Genomic DNA, 25,393 nt, shown 5'->3' on the forward strand with positions numbered 1-25,393 from the left:
TTTTTCATAAATCTTAGCTATTCAAAATTACATAGACTCTCTGTATATTTACCTTCCAAAAGTATAATCACTTTCCGCTCGAAAGAAATATACATGGTTCTTGAATTGTAACTTGAATACAAAGTCCTTGTTGATCCCATCTTTTTCTGATGGTGTAGAAACAGTATATCCTAATAATGGCAAACTAGCTAATGGGAAGTCGTCTTGATGAGATTTGTAGAAGAATAAGCAGAAGTTAGTAAATACGACCCAAAGCTTTTGCCAACCGTTGCTATTCTTGAATTTCCGTAGAAGAAATCCGCTAAGCTGGTTCTGAAACAGTGAAGAAACGTAACAAACACATCATTAATCAGTTTCTATGTAAGACATATCCAAGTATATCAACCAAGGCATCAGTGATTTACCAATATTATTCGAAACTTTAACATACTTGAAATGCTCGTAGTTGATCGCTGTAACTAATACTTGTATTACGATGCCAACAAACGTGAACTGCAGTATTGCTACGTTGTGAAGCCTTTGCACCACCGCAACTAGTTCGATCTACTTCTAATCCTACACTATCTCCCATTTCGTCGGCTGAACCTAGAACTTTTGCACAAAGAAAAAAAACTTAGAAGAAATCTTCTTTTATTAAAAAAGAAAGCTGAGAAGATTTTTTCGCTCGGTACAGATATTGTGATATACTTTGTATTACTTAACAGTTACTTACTACAAGACTTTAAACTTAAATACGGCATTTTTGCGTCCGCATCGATCTGTGTTATAGCCATGTTCAAATCTTCTATCCACCTCTCTTTTTCTTCCTCGTTGCTCGCTGCAACTGTCAATGATCTACAAAAATAAAATAATTTAAATTTTATATTGTCTTTTTTGGGGCTTCTGTCATATTTTTAACTTTAATAATATAATACTAAAAATATTTGCTTTAAATTTCAATATAATTTCTGTCCCTTAAAATGTCTTCGCTTTAACACGACGAGTTCATATTCGTCCAAGTTGAGGTCACAATCGTACTGATGGCTGTCATTAATCGCACACATGCTTCAATAAAATCAGTTTAGCTAGTTGACTCCTCAATAACGATATGACCTTTTAACAACCACTTAGTATCTTTTAGTGTATTTTATACTTTGCTATTATTTCCGTAATAATATACAATGTAATTCGAAGAGTTTGATATTTACTGATTTCCTTGTCCGTCGACAATAAAAGCGAAATCCGTTCCAGTCTTATTATCCGCGTCTTGAATCTTCATTCCTTTTAACGGTAATTGGCCATGCACGCGGAAACATTGTGTTGGTTGTTGCGTACGGAATGTATACAATAACACGTCCGAGAACTGGAAAAAAAATAAATACGATAAATTTTCAGCTGCTATCGCACTAATTAATAAGAAATATGTAGGAGACTTACCAAGAAAAACATGCGTTGTTGGAAACCTTTACGGCTGTATTTCTGCAGACATCCAAGTCTGATAAACCTTCGGCCTTCTTGTACTAAATTATCAAAGCCAGTGATGTCTCTCTGCATTTCGCATAACTGCACCAGATTTTCCTACAAATGAAAAATGTACAAAAAAATAAAATTAACATTGACATAACTGACCTTAGTAAAAAAAAATTATTTCCAGTAAAAAAATAGATTCTTTTCTTTCACTTTATTTATTAAGTTCTTGTATCAAACAATAATAATTGCAATAATTTTCTAACCGCTTGATTTATAATCGTGAGCCCTTCGAGCAATGTCTCGCCGAGTCTGTCTCTCGCCGCCAAACAATCCTCGAAATCGGTATGATCCTTTGGATAATGATCCAATAGTCCTAAAAGAGCGCCACTTTAATAAATTAAGAATTATCGTACATACGTTACAAATCTGATTTCACACTCACTATCGATAATACTATTATAATGCAGTAATCGTTGTAAAGGTTTCAAAAGGAATGAAGTCAATGGCAGGTAGCAATGCTTCTGCGACTCGAAATCGCGGCAGAGCTGGTCGAAGCGTCGCGACGTTCGCATGGAGTATTCCATTTTCTCCAACACCGGGATCAGATTCTCCAGGTATTGATCATAGAGAGGCAGGACGTTCAAAAGCGTATTGTACAAAAAGTCACCGATATTGTGACGGGCGTTGCTCTCCCAGCGTGCCAGCCGTGCCTCCATTTCTTGGAGACAGGGTCCGTGCACGTCGGCGAGTAGCTCGACTAAAGAGACTACCGACTCCCCTTCCAATGCCGCTTCCCGAGAAACTTCCTCGCGGAACCACTGCACATAAATATAAGTCACAAGTTAAAATTTGTGAGTCCTCTTTCTGTCTCTCTAGATCTACCGTCCTTCTAAACTGGACTTGTTTCACACTGACTGTGTTTCCTAGCTCTAAAAACGAAGCGCAGAGCTTTACTTACCACATTAATAACATCCAAGTCCTTCTTGTAAGTTCGTTCTGTCATGAGGAGCTCCTTGGCTATGTAATAAGCTTTATCGGTTGGCCATCTCTGAACAAAAAAATAGTAACTCTTTATTGCTGTTCTTATATAATTGTCGTTAAAAAAGAACACGGCAATAGCCGTATTCTTAAACGACAAACCTACCTTCGTTTTTCTGACTTCCGCCTCCTCCGCTTCCCCGTTTCGTACATTCTTTATCGGACTGAGATCCGGCGAATTTACGATGCTCGCATTGTTCATCTCGACTCCGCCGTTCGTCGTCCGTTTATCCGGCGATTTCTCAGCGGCGTACACAGAATTATTGTTCTCCCGTTGATTAGATATCGCCTGCTTTTCGGCTTGGACATCTGCAAATAAATATCAGTTAGGCAACCCCTAGGAAGAAACAGAAGTGCTGCTGAGTACGAGAAATAAAAAAAAATAGATAAAACAGGTGTCCAGGAAACATCTGAAGGAATAAGACCCGATATATATATATAAGTGTATGTATATATAGGCACGCATGCTATAGTGCACTATCTATATTTATTCTTTTTTTTGTGATTTTTTGCAAAATCGGAAATAAGTATTGATGGCTGAGTCAAATGCAACATAAAGTTTCGGGAAAAATTATTCGATGAATCAGTGTGGCATGGATTCGATGAATCTACAAATGTCTATAATAATACTAATTTCATGTGAATCTACAATTGAAGGAGTAAAAGCCATAATAGTGGTGTAAGTCAAATTTTTTAAAATATTGACTTACACCACTATGGTTTTTACCCCTCCAATTATTTTCGATGTATTAATAAACATCAAGAAATTTATAAGTAAAAATTAATAGCTACTTTTTTGATTCAGCAAAATTAAACTTTCAATATCTCTGTCGTAGACTCTGTTCTAAGAGTTCTCTCTCATCTCATTAGAAGTAATAATCATTTAGCGACGTGTTATGAGGCGAATAAGTATAAACATTAGAGTGTATCTTAAATAAAGACGCTCTGTGACTAACTTTGAAAATCTTAATGAGATACGTGCTTTCTAATTCAAGAATTAAAAAAAAAAGACCGATCTTTTTTGCGCAGATCATAATACAAAGGCAATGATGCAAGTGAAGAGTGCAGATAATGTCGAATAAGCGATTTTTAATAAATAAATGAGACATCAAAGCCAATATATGCGGTTTCATTCCTATGAAAATTCATGCCCAAGCACGTCTATAAAGTACCGTGCTCTAAGTAATAAGCCGCCGACTAATAAAACGGTGATTAGAAGCCGGATAAAGTTAACGTTAAGAATCCATAATGTAACAGTATTCTACATTATTCCACTTACGCAAATCGCATGCGGAAATAAGGATCATCATGACGAGAGGTCGCACGATATTCGCAAAACGGGCGAACGGAAATTCCTCAGCAACGAGAGAATCTCTGATCGAATTCGGCTTCCTCCACGGGGAGGAAGACGTAACGAGAACAACAGAAAGAGATTATATGCGGTACAACATAGGAATAAGCTACTCCGCCCGTACTTTGCGTTGGCTGTAACGACATAAAGTTCATTCAATATACGAGTGCGGACCGGTAACGCATTTGCATGAATCTCGGAAGCCTTGCAAATATATACTCTGACCTTTGAGCGCGATAATTGATAGCCGTATTACTTTCGGGCTTATATATCGGTGAGATCGCACACGATCAAGGCTATTTTGATACTTTTAGCCTTGATCCCGAAACACACTTGCGCTTTATTGTTGCATTCGTCTTGTGACATTTAAGAACTATGCCGTTTTTATTATTAAGAACGTGCAGTTACCCTGATGGAAATATTTTGCTAAAAGTACTATGAAATCGATGAAAAATGAAATAAAAGTTATTGAAACATACTGAATGTATTTCAAAATGAATCATAATTTTCCTTATATAAAATGTAATGTAATGTAATACTGTAAAATATAAGGAATGTTAAATTATACTGTTGAAAAGTAATAACAAATTTTTTTAAATATTAGGTATAATGAAATTTTGCTGAATTTAACTGGAAACTGAATTTTTACTAAAATATTAATGAAATAATAATAAAATGGTCAATTGAGAGAAAATTTCAAATACATTTCAATAAAATATTTCCATATCAGGGTCCTAAATTATTCTTTTTCTTTTTGTACTTCCTTTCCCAGATAACTTTCGAAACTGCAGCGCTCAAATAAAGAGTACATACAAATTCGTTTACGGATTATGCAAATGCGACGGAGAGCCCGGACTAAGCGGGAATTCGTGCCACTTCAGCAGACGTATCGTGAAACAATGACGAAGAGAAAGAAATCGTAATATCCACAATTAAGACAGGCATTGTAAGGAGATTACTCACACGTAATGTCATCCGTGTCGAACGACGAATCCGGCATTGCGATAAAGAGATACGGTATGAAGAACGAAAAAAAAAAGAAACAAAAGAGAAGAAGAGGACAGGCTGCATCGCACACGGGGAAGGAGAGGAAATTCAATATTCGATTCGCCAAAAATCGGATAAAACGAGGAAAAATAGAAAGCAACAAATCTTGCTGCGAATCTCTGGTCGGATCCGAAATTAAAATGTCAATCTGACCACACGTGGACGGATAACGAAAAAAAAACGTGGACGGAGGGAGAAAACGAATGTTTAACGAAAAGAGAGCGAGAGAACGAAACGAACATACTCCAGAAACCAAATATCATCCAGAAACCAAAGTGAAATTACTGACGCAGATCCGACATGTGACTTTGTATATAATTTATTGTTATAATTAATGTATCAATAATCAATGTACAATAGATTTCCTACGCTGGGAGTACCGCTCTTCGTCCTTCAGACGCCGGTAATTCCCCCACGTCCCTCCATCGAGCTGTGCCTCAATATCGTGCGAACACAATCGGTCGATATTATCGAACGACCGACGAAACGGCGCATCTCAACCGGGGGAATCACCGCGTAAAACAAACATATTTTTTTATGTATATATATATATTTATATATATATATATTTATTTTCATATATATATATAGCGTTAACAAGTACGGTATATCGATAAACGATCAAAAAGTGTTACACAAATTACAAACGGGGGGATAAGGATGGGGAGGGAGCGTTACGCCGACACGACGGACACCTCGACGTACGTGTATCCTGCTCTAATTATCTTGTCCTCCGCTTTTCGTTCCGACCGTTAAATCGGCCGGATCCTAAATTGTACGCAATTATATGTACCTACACATGCATACGCGTGTGTGCGTGTGCGCGTATACGGGATGTCCCACCGCTACCAATTGCCGTCTCAGCTACGGATATCGTAGGACCGACTGAGAAGAAGAGCGAAAATTGCGAAGCTATTTTAAAACGATTGATAAAATTTTAACAGCCTTTTTTACATTGTCGAAGAAGGAAAAGATCGCGTTGAGAGAAAGAGAGAAACGAAGGCGCGTCTCGTCTCGGTGAAACAATTTGAATTTCAATTTAACGAAAAGGATAGACTTCTATAACCGAGCTGTCGAATAGGAAAAATTAAAAGAAGATATCTATGGCAAGGACAGCCGGTAGTGATAGGGCATCCCGTATACGGACGTCGTATTATTTCGAACGCTCACAAATCGAAGCAAAAGTCAGTTGACACGCGAGTAACGTCGTCTTTGCAGACCGGAAACGGAAGATGAGCGAGCTCGAAGTTACGTTGGGACGACAACGACGTGTGATTACCGTCCGGTCGATGATTCTCTCAAGGACTCCTTTATTGCTAGTCTGGTAAAGCCATTGGAAGAGATGAAGCGTATTTAATAGTAGAAAAATGGCGTCAAAATTAGCAAAATACAAACTGGAAGACAAACAATAGTTTCAATGACAACACCGCGTGATGTAAATCAATCAACACTTCGCGAGTCTATTGGGACTTGATATCGTTATTAAATTCGACAGTCTTATAAAAACGTTTGACACTGAGAGATCAAGGTGTAAAAACACAATGCTTACGTTGTAATTTGCGAAGATATAGAAAAACTTGCCGGCTTAATATACGAATGTCGAGTTTTATCCTTGATAAGGTTCAAAGCCGAGTAACGTTTGGACACGCGACAAATATCCTCAACAAATATCCGAATCAGAGTAGAAAGAGTTCCGTAAAAACAGCGAATGAACGGCTTATTCATAAACGTTCGTTATAAATCTACGACTAGCCAGCTTTATCCCGAAATATGTGGAAATCGAACCACATTAATATCCATAGCGAGAAAATTAAGTGCATATATATTTGCATGCAGTAGAATTTGGGAAAAAAGAAAAACTTAACGTTACTTCAATTAATCTCTCTTTCTCTGATTATGACGAATCCATTTACAAAATATTTGGCACTATTTTACCTTGAAAAAGTTTTTCATCGTAGTTATCAAAATTATCGTCATTCTATGATTCTACGAATGCGGTTAGTACAAAGTGCCTTCTAACAGTTAACGTGTTTGTGAATAAACAGTGCCAAGAAAATACGAAGTTCTTCGATTCATCTTTATCTACGTTATGAACGGCCAAAAGTTATTAGGCAAAATTTATTTTTGTTTTTGTCTTACAAACTTCAACATATAATTTGAATAATACCCGAATATTATGAAATTTAACGCTTGTGCACTTTTCGCCAGAGATATACTTCTCCAGTGTTTACATTTTGACCCAATATACGCGCGAGCTCCAAAATTTACAAGAGAATTTCCAAACTTTAACAGAACCGTATACTTTCTCTTTTTAAACGCAAAAAGTTAAATGCCACAGATTTAACTTTCTTAGTGTTAAGATTAATTCTCTAAATTCCGAAAAAAAAGTGGATTAGATCGCAGTTACATTGAATTCTTCAATCTCAGAACAAAATCTGGCCAAACACAAATCATTATTATTATTATCATTAACCCTGTATTGCATGACTTCTCTTGATGTCAGTCAACTTTGTAGATAAAGAGGCAGCAAATTTGCATCAAAAAATAATTAAATCCTGCGTGTTTCCTGTAACAAGATTGGCTTGTTTTACGATGTTATCTCGAAACATTTTTCCAAAATACTAAGATATTCATAACCAAACCGAATGTGCTCTGTTATATTTATTCAAATTTTTGCCTATGACGAACGTGATGCAATAGAGGGTCAACTATTTATAACATATATCCATTGTGAGTTTCTCTGCGATTGACTACTCGATACATAACAGTCGTTCGGCTGTCACGCTCGGGTTATATTTAATATATTGATCCCCTGAACCACTATCGAGATACGATATTGAGAAGCACGGAGGATGATTCTTTAGAATTCATAATAAAAACAAAGGGGACACGGGATAATATCCGCATCAATTGCGAACTTCTCGCCCCAGGCATCAGGCATTATTGCTAAATTCGTGAACATTCGTATAGTAAATGTCAACTCGACTTATCGGAGAAAGGGGGGGGGGGATTCATAAAAGACAAAAGCCCACGTTCAAACACCGAGAGAGATTTAAACAATTTTCAATTGTCGAGTACCGCAATATAAAATATTCAGCGCCTTTTGTCGTGTTATCACGAATGATCCTTCCGCAGATTTTGAAAATGGGAAAGAGCGCTGAGAAACTTCCCGTTATAGTGATATAATGTTTAAAATAAATTGTTTATATCTATCTCAGGTGTCTGTCTTCTTCCATTGGGAGGAAAATGGTACAAGCTTCGAATAAACTGAGGAGAAATGGGACGGAGAGCCGAGAATGATCTCTTACGGTGTCCATACACATATACTGCAAAGATACTGTGAATAAGAATTACATTTGATTGGGCATGGTGACGTGACCGAGAACGGACTTTACACAATTGATTAGGGGTTGACGTGGCGAGACACTGTGACAGGTGGCAAAATACGTTCGTGATTCGTGACAGGGGCGCTACGTAATGGTTCCAAAGGTTCCTAAATAGTTAATAATTAACGTAGAAGTATGCGTGTAGCGTATATGTGTGTGTGTGTGTATTTTTTGTGTATACGTGTAATAATGGTCAATAAGATGCGGGAACGTTCAGTACCACGCTGCAACTAGAGATGTGAGTTTGACGATCGCGCTATTTCTCCACTCGATAACAATAAAAAATTCATAGATTATTATTTTTTTTTTCTCGCTATCACAGCTTAACGTAAGGCAGTACAAAACGGTCGAGATTGTTCCGATTTTGGCATGCGGAGAGTCGTCGCAGCTGATCTGCGAATATTCCACCGCTCAGATTATTCAACGTTTCTGGCGTCTTGATGAATTCGTGTCTTCTTTCTCTCTCGTTTTCTCTCGACACGCTACTTCGGAAAATATCTAATGCCCTTGCCGACCTTCGGGGAGATGTCCTTTGTAGAAAATATGTAGCGTACCATCAATGTGCCGTATCGCGATCGTTCGATTAATATAACTTTGTATGCTCGTCTGAGTGAAATTCACATCTCTACGCACGCTCTAGGCAGGGAGGCAGGAACAATAAACTATTATATATATATATGTAAATGTATAGCACAGACTAATGTGACTAATGCAAAAATGTGAGGGGGTGACGTTTTTGAGGGTAAATTGCTTGAAACTACAAGAGTTAAATGATGATGGGAACTCTTCGAGTTCAACGGATGCAACGTCGCGTATATATACAATCGGAAATACGTGTCACACAACTGTACAGTATATTGGTACAGTATATTTAATTCGTAAAAGGTATAATCGAAAATCGCGGGATTATTTTAACGACAGCGTTAAGAAGCGCATTGAGACGCGTTTCTAGAAGATCAAATTGCAATCTAAAAGTGCAGTGCGGGTGTGTCAAGATTAGTGAACATCTTGTGGATATCTTGTGCACACACGAAAATCCGGTATAATATCAGATTTCAAACAGCGGGACTGTCTTCGATGCTTTTTCTTTTCTTCTTCTTTTTTTTGGATCATAAGCAACGTGACGATCTTTGGAATAAATATCATGAGGTGAGGAGTTAAGTGCGTCTAAGATCTAAGGACAAGAGATTTCGCTACGAAACGGAATTAACGAAGCAGAGAAACATGCTAACAAAGTAAGAGAAGCTGGATAACGAAAGGTTCAACTCAAACGAAAAACGGAAGAGGGGACAACATGTTTTATTCGCATAGGCGAAACGCGTATCCTCAATCCTCTGTCCTCTGAGAACAGGGAAAATACTGACGGTAGGAAAATACGAAATTTCGTGGCGCTTCTGTACATGCGCACCTGGACGTATAATATGCATTGTCCAGATATATATATATACACTGATGGTATTAATATATATATATAAATGTTGCACACCCCGGGTGTCGCTAAATCTGGATCTTTCTCTTTCTTTTTCGACAGTAGAGAATTTTTACAAGTATTACGCTGCAACAACAAGAGAGCACAAAATGTTCGCGGCTTCCTACCTCCCTCTCAATCGCAAGAATCACAATCCCGTGAAAGTGCTGCGTGAAAATCAAACGATCGCAAAGTGTTATAACGTTCGAGAAAACTGTAAAGGGACGAAGAATAGAAGCTCGGTACGCTCGGGACTTTGGTCTTTTCTTTCGTGTTTTCTCTTTTCTTTTTTTTTTGTCAATGATCTCGTTTCGCGATCCTCTGGTGCGTGCGGCCGCGCGTCTACTCGCGCGAGCCTCACTGCCGTGTAGCGTGGTACTTTCTTAGCCTGAACAGTGTGCGGTGTATGGCTTCCCGTTCAACGTGGGTACAGCGGTAAAAATCGATTAGTCAGGGTGCGTGGTGTTGCGTGAACCATTACGTTACGCACCTGGTTCACACGGTAATGCATGTGCCAGGCCGGCGAGTTCACGTATCCGTTCGTGTAGGTCCAGCGATTGTAATCACCACCACCTGTCGAAAAGCATATGTAAAGTACATATGTATATGCATGTATACATTTAGGTAGTCTGTCGTGCGAAGGCCTCTGTCACTTTGTTCGTGACTGCGTGATTTAGGAGACCCGTACACTCTCCAACATTGAAAAGAGCCGCCGAACACGGCGCTTCCCTCTTCGATGTGAAAGATCTGTCCGTTCTTTTGAGGATACTTTCACGTATTTTGCCACAAAAAGAAAAGGGAAGAAACAAAGGCGAATATGCCGGTTCGGGAATGATTCGTCGTTGAACGAGGACCGATTTTGCCAATATTGCCAATGTCATTCTTCTCTGAGCAATCAGAATTTAAATGCCAAAAGAGAACTAAATTTCATGAAAGTACACAGAGTGCAAAAAGGATAAAACGACCGAAGGTTTTCAAGGGGTCGTTTTTTTTTATCGAAAATATATCGATGACCTTTCTGAGTGGGAAAAATGAATTCAAGCTTGATGGAAGGATCTGCAAATGAGAAATTCCGCGATAGGTCTAGGACGCCCTGTCTAAAAATACCGGTATCCTCCTATGTCATTCCTTTTTTTTCCAAGTTGATCGACAAGTGCAGCTGCTCGAGGCACTTGGGCACTATTTCTAAATCGGATAATTCAATTATCACGCGTCGAACGAACGACACGCTTGACAATCTGATAGTGAACTCGGAACTTTTGTAACAGATGAAATGTGTATCCTCCGTGTAACTCCGTTTAACGTTTCGCATGGCGTTTCTCACGTTCAATTGATGTGCACAGAGTGTCCCAGACCCAGTGAGCTATCTCTCGTTCGGTTCTGACGTTTGTTCAAAAGGCGTTCCCTACGATTCTCGAGTCGACGCGTCGTACGGGGGACGGAAATATCCGCGTCGTTCTCTTCTCGATCCCTCCGTGCATTACGCGTTCTAGATGCGACACGACCGTACGACGTGTTGTTGCGTAACTACGGAGATTAGGTGAGAGACGTGATGAGAAACGAATTTGGGGTTCTTCGAACTCGAGCGGGGCGAAAACTTTCGCGGACACGTCAATGATCGCGCAGGGCGTACGATTGGCCGCCACGATATGCATGAACGGGGGGAAATTATGGCAATATTATGTACGTTTTACAGGAAACAAGACTGAAGCGAGTCGACAATTTGCGCGCAGTCACAAGTGAAGGGCCGGGGGAGACAACAAGTGCGTGATAGGGACGAGTGCGATATGTGTATATAGGTGCGATTGAAAACCTCTAATCAAAGTCTGATATCGGTCCAACATTTCTTATTAAAAATCTTGCGAAAAAGAAAAAGATATGTGCAACTTAATTTGTATATAGTGGCGCACGTAATGTACGTCAATATTTGACAAGTAGATATTTGGACGAAAAAATTAAAGTAAAAACCAACAAGGAATTACTAAGATTTTCTGAATGTTTAAATATTATTTCTTTTCTTTTAAATTCCAACAAAGTTTATTAACAATTAAATTACAAAAAAAAATTAGAAAATGTATATATTGTAACCCCAAGGGGACAATAAATTTTATCATTTTCTCAAGAAAAAAATTAGAAAGAAAAGGATTTAATTTAACTAAATAAATTGTTAATTTAACATGTGGATTAAATTGTACAGCTATATAGATTACACTATAAAGGTATCTCATAAACTGCAACTGATTACTTGCTTGAATATAAAATTTGATTGTAAATTTGTACTAGATATTAATTAGCTTTATTATGATAAAATTGTAATTTATATGAAATTATGTATCATTTATACATGGAATTTATTGGAAAAATTTTTCTTTTTCTATTCATTTTTTTTATACGTGTGCAAGCATTATTATAAAAACACTATATCGTTTGATAGCATTAAGAGAAATTAAATCTTATAATAAAACCTTTGAAGTATGAACTTATTCGTTATGTTTAACAAAAATAGGAATTTCAAAAGTCGAAAATGCGAGTTGAAGAAACATGACAGAGAAATAACAATTGTAAATAGTAGCTCTTAAGTTCAGATTCTGATTAGAGGATCTCTAGGGGGTGATATTCATAGTCCGATTTTTTATTTAAGATCGTGCTAAGTCTGGTCTCAGACAGTCTGAAGATTCCATCCAGCCAATGGAACGACCGTATGATCTTCAATTTAAGATCGGATTATGAATATCGCTCTAGGTGCGATATCACGTGATGACAGGACCGAATCTGACGATGCACAGATGCAGGAGTCAAGAAACGGGGAGGACGTACCAAAATCATGAGTCTCGTGGCGAATTCGATGGAGTGAACCGCAAATAAATGGAAAAGGTTGCGAAGAGAGAGAGAGAGAGAGAGAGAGAGAGAGAGAGAGAGAGAGAGAGAGAGAGAGAGAGAGAGAGAGAGAGAGAAAGAGAAAGACAAGTGTTTCTGATCGAGTAAACTGAACTGATGGAAAAGTGACGTTACATTGTTTCCTTTTCGTAATGAAACGGCAAACTTGCGCCGTGTTTCCTGCGGTTTGATAGCATTCGTGCGTTCCCGATCGAATTCGCCGCCGAGTAGAGATACTCATACACAAATGGGGACACGTGATACTAATCAAAGTGATACTAATCACGCATCAAAGGGTTTTATTCGACTAATCGCCCAGGCCGTGCTACTATAGACATTAACGTAACTAGACCAATGTGGCGAGTATGACCTCTGCACCGAGTATATTTCGAAGAGATGACTCGTATGTTAACCGTTCGTGACTTTTGCGTCGTGACTTCTCAAAAATTCTGCTTCTTATGACTTCGGTAAATTTATCAAAAAAGGTGCTCAAAATTTTACCTTGCACATTCATATAACGACCATAATCGTTAAATTATATTATCAATGCGAGTTTTAAGTTAGCGTCCTAATGTTCGCGTCAAAGGTCCTGTCTGCTTCATTAATTTACATACACCGATGCGTATGTGCGTATGTGCGTATTTTAAGTGAATTTTAAATAAATTCATCTAGATATCGCTGTACGTGGGCACAAATAACGGGGGAAAAAAAGAATCTTCGATCTTCGGATCACGACTCTCGAAGGTGAATCGCGGGAAGCTTCTTTCCAAATAGAGATATATTTACAGACAAATCTTCCCGGAGATCTACTTTTCTCGTTCGCGCTCAGATAAGCCGTCCATTACATATTTCTGTGTGCCGCTCCAAAATCAGGACCATCCTGGAATTGCCGGAACCGCGACCTATTCGGATGATTCGGCAACAGCCATTCCGTCGGTTCTCGCTTCGGGCAATCCCGGGATAACTGTCATTCCTAGCTCGAACTACGGCATGTACAGGGTGTAATCAGAAAATCCAACGGTATGACCCTGACGTAATCCTGAAGTAAATCTTTCGTTCAAATTTAAGCCTATAATGGCTCGGAACGTGCGCGGATATCAAAACTGAGAGAATTTCGTCAAACAAGATGACGGCACGCCATCGTTTATCGGCACTCAGCAGTCATCCCTTTGCGTCACGCGTATCTTCCCGCTGTGTATCCCTCTCGTCGTAATACACGATCATCGAGTAACGATTTTAATGTATCCGTGTATAATAACGACGATATGTATTGCGAGAATCCCAGATATACCGACAATACAGATAACGATCTCGCCTCGTTATCAGGAATGCTGCGATTCCCGAATTATTGACGAATTATTGCTGCAATTAATTGTATTTACCGGAAATCTATCCAAAGATACTTCTTTTCAGGTATACTTTAACAAGCCTTTGAAATTAAACTAATGTTCTAAGCCATTTAAATAATCGCGCTCTATAACGGGAAAGCTAATTAGTTCCGTATTAATTATCAACCCTGCTGTTCCATTTGTGTGATCTATTTTTACCTATTTTCATCTTTAAGAATGTGACACCTCTGTAAGTATTGCACCTAACATTTTAAAGATTCGTAACTCGATATTTCGTTTAATAAATATATGCACCTATAAAACGCAAGAGAAATTGTATTCGATATAAAAACTAACTTGTATAAAATATAAAGATTTAAATTAAACTATAAAGATATCTAAATTAAAGTATAAAATATATATATGAAAGTACTAAACAGCAAACAAGGGCGTCGACAACTTTACTACGTAAAGTTAAGACGGCAGCAACCGCGATTCGAGGATTTCTTACATCGATCCGAGAAAAATAAGCAAAGTCGCGCTTCTGACGATGCCGCGTTCAATTGTAAATTTGCAACTGTGAAATCGTTATCCCGGAAACACATCGTGTGCACTCAGTAACAAGCGTTACTCGTTCTCTCAATCGCATAACTCGGTACGCTTACGTATATTTTACCCATTTTACCTATTTAAAAATACGCACGCGCACGTGCGCGCATAAAACGCGTCGAATTCGTTCGCCTCGTACTAAATTGCGCACACGACGAACATGGTATAAAAAACTAGGCACAATACAAGCCAATGAGAAATCCAAATGGGACTTTCTATTGCTTCGCTCGCGAGTCGGACTCCTTCCTAAAGCTTTTCAAACCGCACGTTTCTTTCATCGGGAAGCAGCCACCTCCCGTAAATTTGCTTGCTGTAAAGCCGATTTCTCTCTCTCTCTCTCTCTCTCTCTCTCTCTCTCTCTCTCTCTCTCTCTCTCTCTCTCTCTCTCTCCCTCCCTCTCTCTCTCTCTCTCTCTCTCTCTCTTTCTATCTCAAAACCACCGATCTACGGGTAACGAATAATTGCGAGCGATAAAAGTATACACGTGTACCAGTCGTATTAGCTTCAAATAGAAATTTTACTGAACGAACGAAGGAAAAGAAGAGAAAGAAAAACAGGAAGAATCAAACTCCTCCGAAAACAGCTGAAACACCTGCGATCTTCCTCTCGCAATAAGTATCGGCGGTAAATAACAAGTCGCCCAGTAACAATCTTAATACGGGGCATAGATCTCCCGGCCTGATCTCGCGGATGTGTTTGTCGCTAGGCGAATAAGTCTCGCGGATTAATGATTAGACGACGCTTAAGGTTCCCACTTAAAATCAGAGAGCTTAGCGACTACTACTCGGTTGGTCCATAGAGCCAACGTCTATTAACGAGTAACAGGTGCTCCTCTCACTCGTCGAGGGTAATTCCATACGCGGAGGATATATCAGGGGATGCACCTGCCATTAGAAGCGCGGTGCACCACGTTTTACGTATCTACGTTGAGCAACTTTTACTCCTCCTTTTTAATTCGCGTGCGCGAAGCAAACCGCGGCGAAATCATATAGCCCATATAGGGATCCGCGTTGTCGTTGCTGTTCGGAATTCAATTCGAACAATGGAAACAATCGGCCCCGGACAACCTTACGTAATTCCGCGTTTCGTTTCCCTCGTTTCCCCCTCGAGGGGATCGCCGTCTCGAGCGACCCGCCGCTCGCGATTGATTGTCCTGGATCCTGGATGAATTCAAGGTTGCACGACCGTGTAAAACGTCGTATAACATTTGTGACGCCGTGATTTAACGCTATTTTAACCCTTTAACGTTGTTGTACCGTGTTGCACGATTACGTTGCCGTGCTAGTTATAATTGTATAACAAAGCTACGTTGAATTTTGTAGGAGAAAAAAAAGATTGTTACGTTATTCGTTCAAAATACTCGCACAATTTCCCCTAGCAATGTCGGAGGTATCTCGTGCGAGAAACGAAACGAGAGTACGGGCTGATTAAAGGGTTAAAAATGATAATCGTGATGACGCGGCTCGTTTTCCTGGAGTCACAATTATCTTCGAAAATCCTACGTCGCTCCTTCGATTTCTATGCCTTATTAACATTATTAATTATTAGGATACAACGTGCGTCGCGCGTAATGGTTGTCGTTCTCCGAGTCGCGCGCGGGCACGTCGATCGCGATAAGTTAAGATACTCCTCGCTTACCGCGTGTTATGCATGAATATTACTCGCTAAAATATATTCATCTCTACGAAGGAACGGGGACCAGAGGGGTTCTATCGTAATATCAAAGTAAACCGGGTCTCTAAAACGCGTAACAAACCGTATCTGTATCCCTAACGATAATTATGCTACATTCCTCGCGCAGCTTTTGATCATTCAGCCTCGGGCGTTCCAGCCCGGAACGACGGACGTCCTCTTTGTCTCGTCTGTCCAGTTTTCGTCGCCGTTGGTACCCTCGTCGTCGTTCATACCCGTATAACTCCCGATTCACGATTGCCACTCGGCGCGATATATTGCCAGGCAAGTCGTGGTCGTTGAATCGTCGTCGTCAAGATCGCGGAAGGCTAGGCTAAGTCGTCGATTCGTTCGCGAGATCCGTTCCCCATTTGATCTTGGTTTGCGTGATAGTCGAGAGTGCCAACGCACGACCACGAAGTCTGTCAATTCTAAGGTGCGTTCAATTCCACACGAACTTTGCAAATCCTGCTAGTTTGAGCCCGGGTGAGCGCAATCGATCGCGCTCAATTCTATACTTAGCGTCGCTCGTCGACGCTGCGTCAACGCTGCTGCCGCCGACGCTCGTCCTTCGTCTCGGACATCTCGTCGTCTTCGTCGTCCTCCACGTCCAGACTCTGGCCCTCCGTCAGCAGCGGCGGCGGAATGTTCGCCACGTCGAAGCTGGAATCGGTGCTGGACACTATGTGGCCGTCCTTGACCTCGAGATCGACCACCACGCGGTGTCGCCTCTTGGCGTTCTGCTGTCGCTTCCGGCGGAAGGCCCGCTGACCCCGATCGGGCGTGTGCGCCGGGCTGTCCATGCTCGAGGACGTGTCGCCCTCGCTCTGCGGGCTGCGGTTGGACGAGGAAGGCATCGTCTTCGTTCTGATCTGCGTTCTGATCGGCATAGGCGGGCTCGACGTGGTCGACTCGCCGCTCAGACTCGTCGTGGAGTAGTACGGGGTCGACTTCGCTCGGATCGGCACCATCACGGGCCGCACGGTGGACCGCGTGCCCTGATGTCTGCCCGCCTCGTGCGGACTCGGCTCCGAGAAGCCGCGATCAAACTTGCTCGGCGACCTCGTCGACGGTTTCTCCCGTTCCGGGACATCTCTTCGTTCCTCGGACAACCAATCGTCGTCCGCTACTCGCGCTTGTAAGGTTAGATCGGCGTACTTCTCGTGCATATCTTCCGAACTGTCCCCGCGGCGAACCTCCATCCGCACTTTGTCGCTACTGGAATACTTCATTGCGGGCACGTTGTCGTACAACTGATCCTCCTCGTCCTCCTCGGGGATCGGCAACGTCGTGTCGTCAACGCAGAGTGTATCTTCATCCGGGACCATTTGGAAGTCATCGTCGTCGATGGCTTCGTCGTACTCGTTTCGAAAAGTGATGCGAGGCGGCGAGATGTCGGTAAATTCCTGGGGATAAGCCCCTTGCTGCTCGTCGTCGTATCGGCGTAGGCGATGGTGCTCGTCAAACTGGTTCTCGATAAATCGCCGCGCCTCATCGAACTCGTCATCCTGTGTTCGAGATTGACGTAGGTCGTCGTCATCCTTGACGGGCGTCTCGGTCTGCAAAGTCTCGTGCTGTTCGATCGCGGAACCGGCGGCTTCGTCCTCGTGAAGAAACGAGGCGGTAGCTGTCGCGGGTGGAGAAGGCAGTGGTGGCGACATGGGTAACGGCAGCGAAGACGGGGACGGTGGAGACGGAAGGGAAGAAGTGTCAGCGGACTGGCACTTGGAGTTCGGTCTCATGCTGGTCGCGCTCCTCTCGGACGTCGTGGTGTCGCTCTGACTCTTGTCCGCAGCCGTCGTGGCGTAGTACTGTTGCGGTATCACCGTCGTACTACCCGACCAGTCCGAGATTGAGGCGCCGAGCTCCGCCAGCGAATTATCGTCAGACTTTGTGCCGGAGTACTGGCAAAACTGGCGCACGGTGTTATTCGAGCTGGACCACTCGGACATAGACAGGCCCATCGACGTGTCTTCACTGTGTGACGACCCGGTTATGTACGAATTCGACTTCGGTTTTACTGCGATCTTGACCGTGCCGTCGGCCGTCGTTGCGGACGTCGAGCTTTGCCCGTCCTCCAAAAGGGTCGAATGCAAATCGTCGTGCAACGTCCTGTTCTCGTCGCTGGAGTCGCTGTCTTGGTCCGCATGGACGGGCGTGTCCGTGCTGTCCGTAACGGTCACCTTGACGGCTTCCTCCGGTTTGATTTCCATGTAGAATGTCTCCACGTGACTCACTATCGGTGTTTCAAAAACGGGTGAACTGGGCGGCGACGGCCAGTCCTCGGAACTTTGCAATTGCAATCGCGAACGCCTGGTCGTTCGCGGCGACTTCGTGTCATCCTCGTGCGCGCCAACCACGTCGATGGGGATGTCTGGTAGCTCGGAAGAGGTCCTGCGATCGTCGGAAACGGATGGTAACGCCGTACCGGACGGAGGATCCGATGATAGAGACGGCTGATGATCGCTCGACATCAAAGACTCGTCGTCGAGGCTCGGTGACCTCGAGCTGGGCTTAAAGGAATCCTCCAAGTCGCTTCTGTCTTGTTCCGACGTTGTCGATCGTTCGGATATTCTCGACAACGTGCGCGAAAGCGAAAATGCGCCGTAGTTGGCTAATATTTCGGGACCAATGATAAAGGTGCCAGGAAAGTCCGCTAAGTCCTCTTGATAACTGTCTTCGTTCTGACCGTTGCTGTCTTCAGACTGCGATTCACGCTGCACGTTGTTCTCGTCCTGAGGCACCCAGCCGTCCTCGAGACTGGAACTACCGGAGCTTCCTTGGGGGAATGATTTCCACGTGACGCTCATTTCCTGCTTCGGAGGATGTTGCGAGCCACTGCTGTTGTCGTCGTCCATAGAACCGCTGTCTCGGGCGCTTTCCATCATGGCGATCTCCCGACGGTCTATTATGGGTTGTATCTGGCCGATCCCTAGCGGCCGGGCGATGGAACACGAACTGGAGTCCGGGTCTTCTCTGTCCGGTGTCCAGGTGTTGGTCTCCTCACTTCTCGAGCGTTCGGTGCTTAGTCTAAGTTTCTTATCGATGGAGAGACGATTGCTGTCCGCGATTTCCGCAGCCTCTCTGGCCGGTTCATCTTCCGGCAATTCTTCCGCCGTTTCTTCATCTTCTCTTTTCATCTCTAGATATTCTGGTGTCAACTCGACTTCGACCAATGTCTTCTCGTCTATCTTATCGACACCGTAGTCCGGTGAACTTAGTTCGCTGTCCACGCCTCGCGTCTGTACTTGCGTATCGAGCGCGTCGAGAGTATCCTCGCTCGTATCGAGAGAATCCAGCCGCTTGTGACTTTCCTCTTCTTCTCGCTCGTCGATTTCCACTCGCACTTCCGCTATCTCTTCTTCTTCCTCCTCCGGATTCACGTCGTCGTCGGAACACTCTTCGATGGATATTTGTATCGGCGACTTGACCATATCTGGAGGATCGTCCTGATCGTAACAGTGCAAGAAGAACATGTCATTCTCTCGAGCCGCGCTTATGGTTACGTCAGGTACATCATCTCTCTCAGACGGACTTCTCGAATCATCGACACGAAAATCATGTGGGCGAGAAGGAGATTTCGTTGATGCAGTCTCGCTATCGGAAACTTCGCTCGGCGATTCTGTCTGTTTCTGTTTACAGACGACTTCCGTGCTAGCGCTCTTCACGAAAATCGTAGAGACTGCCGATTGATCTTGATCCAATTGAGCATCTCTTGACGTACCAGCTCTCGCATCGAAACTCTCCTCAGAAACTTTCTGCTCAGCACCGGAATCTGTAGAACTTTGATCGATGAATTTTGTCGCTTCTTCTATTTTAGCGCTCTCTGTGACTTTCGGCGTTTGCGTTTCGTTAATGGAACTCACAAACGGAATTCGGTCATTCTCTTGTCCCTGTTCGTAGACTATCGAATCGGCGCCAGGGACAATCTCGTTACATTCTGTCAGCGGCGACTCTAGATACTGTCCCGAGGTCTCAGTAACGGACAAAGAATCCGTGCATATCTCCGGTATGGTCGTGTGGTCGGTACTGTCGGATTTGTGATTCGGAGAGGCCTCCATCTGGACCGAAAGCACCTTCGATACCGTGCTCGCGCCTTGAGCAGCCTCTTCGGCGGCGTTCTCTTGATCCTCCAATGTCTCCGACACGTCCACTGTGTCATCCTTGCTGGAGAACGCGTTCGCCGGTGGTAGTCTGTGCACGGAGATCACCGCGGCGTCCAGAGATTTCGCGCGCCGCTGAGCAGTAGGCGACTGCGTCGCACCTTGACGCTGAAGAGCGCCAATTCCGCTACCTTCTGAAAGACCAAGACGCGCGCGAGCGAACAGTATCGGCGTCTGTCCCGGTTTACGTAAGACCAAGGGAGATTCGGTTAAGTCCTGAGCAAGTGCCGTTTTCTTTACGCTGTCCTTCGTTGGTTCCTTGCCTGGCTCTTTACCTGACTCTTTACCTGATTCCTTGACTGCTCCCTTGGACTCGTCGACTGTTACGGCTCGTTTAGTATCCATTGGCTGATCAATCACCACGTCAGGTTTAACACACGACTTTTCCTTTTCCTGTTTAGGCTGCTTCGATTCAGCAGCAGTTTCATCACTAGTCGCCTCCACTTTCAAGGCCACTTTTCCGCGTACCGTTTTCGAGTCCTGTTTCGACGCTGCGTCCTTAGCCGCAGCAGATTTGCCTTCGACGGCTGCTTTGGCGGCAGCTTTGAGTCTCTTCGGTGAGATTTTCTCTACTGAATCTTTCTTCTCCGTACTTCCCAAGCTCTTCGATATTCCCAACGATTTCGGTCTTGACTTCTCGGACTTTATCGCGCCTTTAATCAGCTCGTCGTCGACGGATGCGGATTTTGCGCGAGTACTCTTCGTTTCTTCCTTCTCATCCTTCGACGTTGAAAACGGCTTGTCGGGTAATCTGGTTACAGATTTCGATCTGCCCTTCTGTACAATGCTTATTTCCGGCGCCACATCAGTCGAATCTATTATTATGATCTCCTGTGGCATCTCGCCGAGCTTTAATTTGGATTTGTCAATTTTTGTACTCGCCGATGGCGAACGTGACTCCTTCGATGCGCTCTTTTTTAATGGTGGTTTGTCGCCTTCTAATGATTTCGATTGTTTTTTGAAATCTTTTTTCGGCTCGGACTTCACCTTCTTCACCCTCTTTGGAGAGACATCTTGCACGAAGTGTTTATTCTCGACTTCCGGTGAGAGCAAGGTATCGATCGGAGCCTTCTCTTCCGCCAGCGATAAAGACTTCGATCTTATCGGTTCCGCGTGCGGTCTCAGCAGAAAAGGAACGAACTCAGGAACTTTAAGACTATCCAATTCTAAAGTAGGTTTCACAGGCACTTCGTCCAAAGGCAAATCGGCGACTGGATCCACAAAATCATCAAATCCTGTATCAATGATCTTCGGCCTCGATATCCTTGTAGCGGAATTTTTACTAACTTCCGAAAATTTCGATTCTATTCTCTCCAAAATACGTTTCGTTTTTTCGGGAATACTTGGCTTCTCTAATGTCTTCGGTTTTTCCGGAATCGGTGGTTTCTCTGATTTGATTTCCATTGTAGCCGGTATGTGAACTTGAGCTATTACAGACTGTACGTTCTCTCTCTTTTGATCATCGTCCGACAACTCGTCGACGGCTCGTTTCGGGGAACGGTCCCGTTCCTTCACCGTTTGTTCGACGTTTCTGATTTGGTCACCTATCGTTCTCTCTTCAGCCTGTCCGCTAGGAGGAATTTCAGGTAATGGTATCTTCTCAATGCTATCTTGCTTCTCTAAACTATCGTCCGGTGCTTTTAGACTATCTATCTCTATTTTTGCCTTGCGTTCTAAATTCTGCTTCATTTCCATGCCAACGATATCGGCAAAATTCAGGGCAGCTTTTATTTTAGCGTCCGCTGTTTTCGCAACATTAGTGGGACTTCTGGGCGCTCCGTCGACAGATTTCTTCTTCTGTATCACAGAGACGATAGTCACGCTAGAATCAGTCGGCGATTTTTTAGGCGAGCGTTTTTCGATGGCCGAGATAATGGTGACATTCGGCTCCACTGGCGACAATTTCGAAGGTTTCTTGTCCAAGCTCGAGGACTTCTTGCACGTGTAATCCTCGATGATAACTTCGGCTCTGTTCCTATCTAACGAGCCGCCCTTTGGCGAGAATTTCTCAGGAGAATGGGTCTTCGTTTTCGAGGGGCTCTTCTTAATAGGCGACAAACTGCAAACGATGCTCTTCAGATCAGTGGGTGAGAGTTTCGATGTTGGACTCAGAATACTCTTCGGCTTATCCGAAGGGCTTAATATCGATTTCGGTCTTGCGGCGGTAACCGCGCCGCTCTTCGATTTATCCGGAGATAGTTTATTACCGGCCTTGTCTATCGAAGAAAGCTTGGTCAGATCGAAATACGGGAGATCCGTTACCATCTTCAGCGGTAACTTCGGTAAATCCTTGGCGAGACTCTTGACATTCTTCGAAGTTTTGCTGCTATCCGACTCGGATTTTTCGTCGGACGCCGTGCCGTTCATGACGTGCCTTTTGTGCAACGTGTACGGGATATCGACGTTGGTTTTTTGCATCGCCGCACTCTCCGAGAACGGTTCCTCGTCGCCGGAGTCGGCTGGTGTCAGGTCTATGGATTTCTGATGCATCAGTATGTGCCGCTTGCTGTTGGATCCCAGTCTTTGCCGCGCCGGATTCGGATCGCTCTTCGTACGCTCCACCGGCACGTGTCCGGGCAACGCGGTCTCCTCGAAACCTAGCACAACGCCGCCAACAACCTTCGGCTCGTACTCGGAGAATACGGTTTTCGACTTCAAATTCTCCATCTCGTGCGGGACGCCGATAACTGTTTCCGTACGGGATTCGATAGACAATTTCGCCTGTCGTTCGCGCTCCCGTCTCTCGTCATCCTTTCGCGCTTTCTCCAAACTTCTCCAGTCGTCGCGTTCACGCGGTTTCTCTTCCGACTTGGCTTTCTCGGACTTGCTCCTACTTTTCTTCTGATCCTTATGCTCCATTCTCTCGATATTCTTCCTACGTTCTACGCTGTCAAAGTCCAGGCACTCGAGACTCCTTCCCTCCCGCGACTCCAAACGTCCCAAGTATTTTCGCTCACGCGAGTCCAGTTTCTCCAGGCTCTTACGCTCGGCGCTCCTCGATTCGATCTTTTTCTCATGAGTTCGTTGTTCCCTTTGTTCATAGCGCTCTAAGAATTTCAAACGTTCGATCGCTCGCGGATCGAAGTCGAACTTTTGAGAATCGAGTCTGTCCACGCTCATCCTTCGTTGTTCTTTCGGAGTCAACCGCTCGAACGGACTTCTGTTGTCGGAATCGTATCGTTCTAAAGTATGCCGATCGTAGTCGATAGATGCGGCTCTGTTCTTCCTCGCTTCCCGAGAATCGATCCGCTCGATACTCCGCTCCCGGCGCTCCGAATGCCGATGATTGCTCCTCTCCTTGGGACTCTTTAGATGCTCCATGCTGCTGCGCAGCCCTTGAGAGTCTAAACGATCGACGCTCTTACCGCGCGATTCATAGAAATCATTGTAATAAAAGGCACTCTTCTCTTTCGAGTCTAGATGCTCGTAACTCCTCTCGCGCACGTCGAGCCGCTCGATGCTTCTACGTAGCTCGCGCATATCGATCCGGTCTATACTGCGACGGCCGCGACTGTCCGATCTCCGCTCGCGCGAATCGAGCCGATCCACCGAACGACGTTCTCGCGAATCGCTCTTGTCTATTCGCCTCGAGTGATCCCGCTTTCGCTCCTCCCTCTCAACGCTTCTACGCTCCTTCGACAAGACTTTCTCGACCTTGACGTCAGAATCTCTCGATTTTCTATCCCTAGACTTATGCCCCCGACCTAGACTACCCGTCTCGACGTACAACCGCGGATGATCGTCTAGGCTGGCGATACTGCGCGCCCTGGTCGTCCTACCTCTCGCGTTATAATCTACCGTTTTGTTTCCGTCAACCGGGCTTAGATCGTCGTCTATTCGCGATTTCGGACGCATAATACCCTCGTCTCGCAAGACCTCCGAGTCTACGTGAGTGATCTTGTACTTTGGCTTTAAGTTCTTTAACTCATTCAGAACAGAAACCTTTTGCTTCTGCACCTGCATCACCACGGGATCTTTTCTGGCGGAGTCCTGATGCGGAATAGCCGTCTTAGACGGTTGTTCCATGGAATTGGCGTGTCTCGTTTCAAACTTGCGTTCTATCTGAGTACCCGTTCGTTGTATCCTAGATTCGGTGATCACAAAATCGTCGTTCGCCTTGGATACAGCTGAGTACCGATCGATGGACTTAGTTTTAGAGTTCTTGAGATCAGTGAACGCGGATCTGTATTTTTGTTTCTCCGAAGGTTTTAACGATCTGTGCTTGACGAAGGAATCGGTTTCCGAGTCCATTTGGAACATCTCGTGCTCGATTCCCTCGTCGCTCTGATCGGATATTGGTTCGTGCTCGTCATGCGGACTAGAATACGATTCCGGATATTCGAATTCATGCTCGCGTTCTAAAAGCTCGTAAGAATCGTGTGAGAGATCGTCGTGCGACAGATCTCCAGCGGGACCCGATTCCTCATGGCCCGATTCGGTAGACAACGACGACGTTCCCGGGTAGGAACTGCTGTAGACACGCTCGGGGACAGAATCGTGATCTAGGGAAGGTAATTTCGAACTAGCGGCGCTATACGAACGATTACTCTCGTCGTAACGTGTTACGGGGTTATCTAGCTCACCCTGGGAGGCTAATTGAAATGGATTTAACGGAAGGTCCGCGGTGACCTTGTCGTCCCGCGGCCGCGCCTTACCGGAGTCCTCGAAACTAGAAGCGTACAACTCGCGACAACTAGCCGACCGTTGCCAAGGGTATCTGGGCAGAGGTCGTGGTGGTGGGAATTCTGGGGGACTGCTGTTAGAGGGGCTGATACGACCTGTTGATGAAATCCGTTGCTGGCTGGTAGCAAGTGTCTGCCGCTGTGCTGGGACCTGGCTGGGGGTGGCTGGCGAATGGACGTCGATAGAGGTAAGCGTCCGAAACGATGTAGCTGTGTCTTCTCGACGGTGAATCGTCCCTCCCATCGAGGCACTCGTCACAGTCGTCGGAGAATCCAGTGTCATCGAACCGCATGACAGAGACAGAGCTGGGGTTGCCAGGGCTG

General features: G+C 44.1%; 1 protein-coding gene across 10 annotated transcripts in view; it reads right to left on the bottom strand.

Annotated features, from left to right (window-relative positions):
- LOC143905953 (FERM, ARHGEF and pleckstrin domain-containing protein 1) overlaps positions 1-25,393 on the bottom strand; it is a 36,921-nt gene that overhangs the window by 2,573 nt on the left and 8,955 nt on the right. For 5 of the 10 annotated variants that reach the window (XM_077421680.1, XM_077421758.1, XM_077421907.1 and 2 more), the window contains exon 11: positions 10,449-25,390. In XM_077421680.1, coding sequence (XP_077277806.1) covers positions 16,767-25,390 — 8,624 coding nt within the window. In that variant the 3' untranslated portion in view covers positions 10,449-16,766. Of the gene's footprint in view, positions 1-52; positions 313-430; positions 592-712; positions 835-1,187; positions 1,343-1,416; positions 1,558-1,712; positions 1,823-1,891; positions 2,268-2,407; positions 2,498-2,593; positions 2,797-3,766; positions 4,405-5,188; positions 10,313-10,448; positions 25,391-25,393 lie in introns of those variants that run through there. The other 5 variants (XM_077422074.1, XM_077422157.1, XM_077422330.1 and 2 more) reach the window with 5 other exon arrangements.

The sequence above is a fragment of the Temnothorax americanus genome, unplaced genomic scaffold (genome assembly GCF_048541705.1).
Source record: "Temnothorax americanus isolate GAGA-0224 unplaced genomic scaffold, ASM4854170v1 Scaffold1, whole genome shotgun sequence".
NCBI classification, from domain to species: Eukaryota; Metazoa; Arthropoda; class Insecta; order Hymenoptera; family Formicidae; genus Temnothorax; species Temnothorax americanus.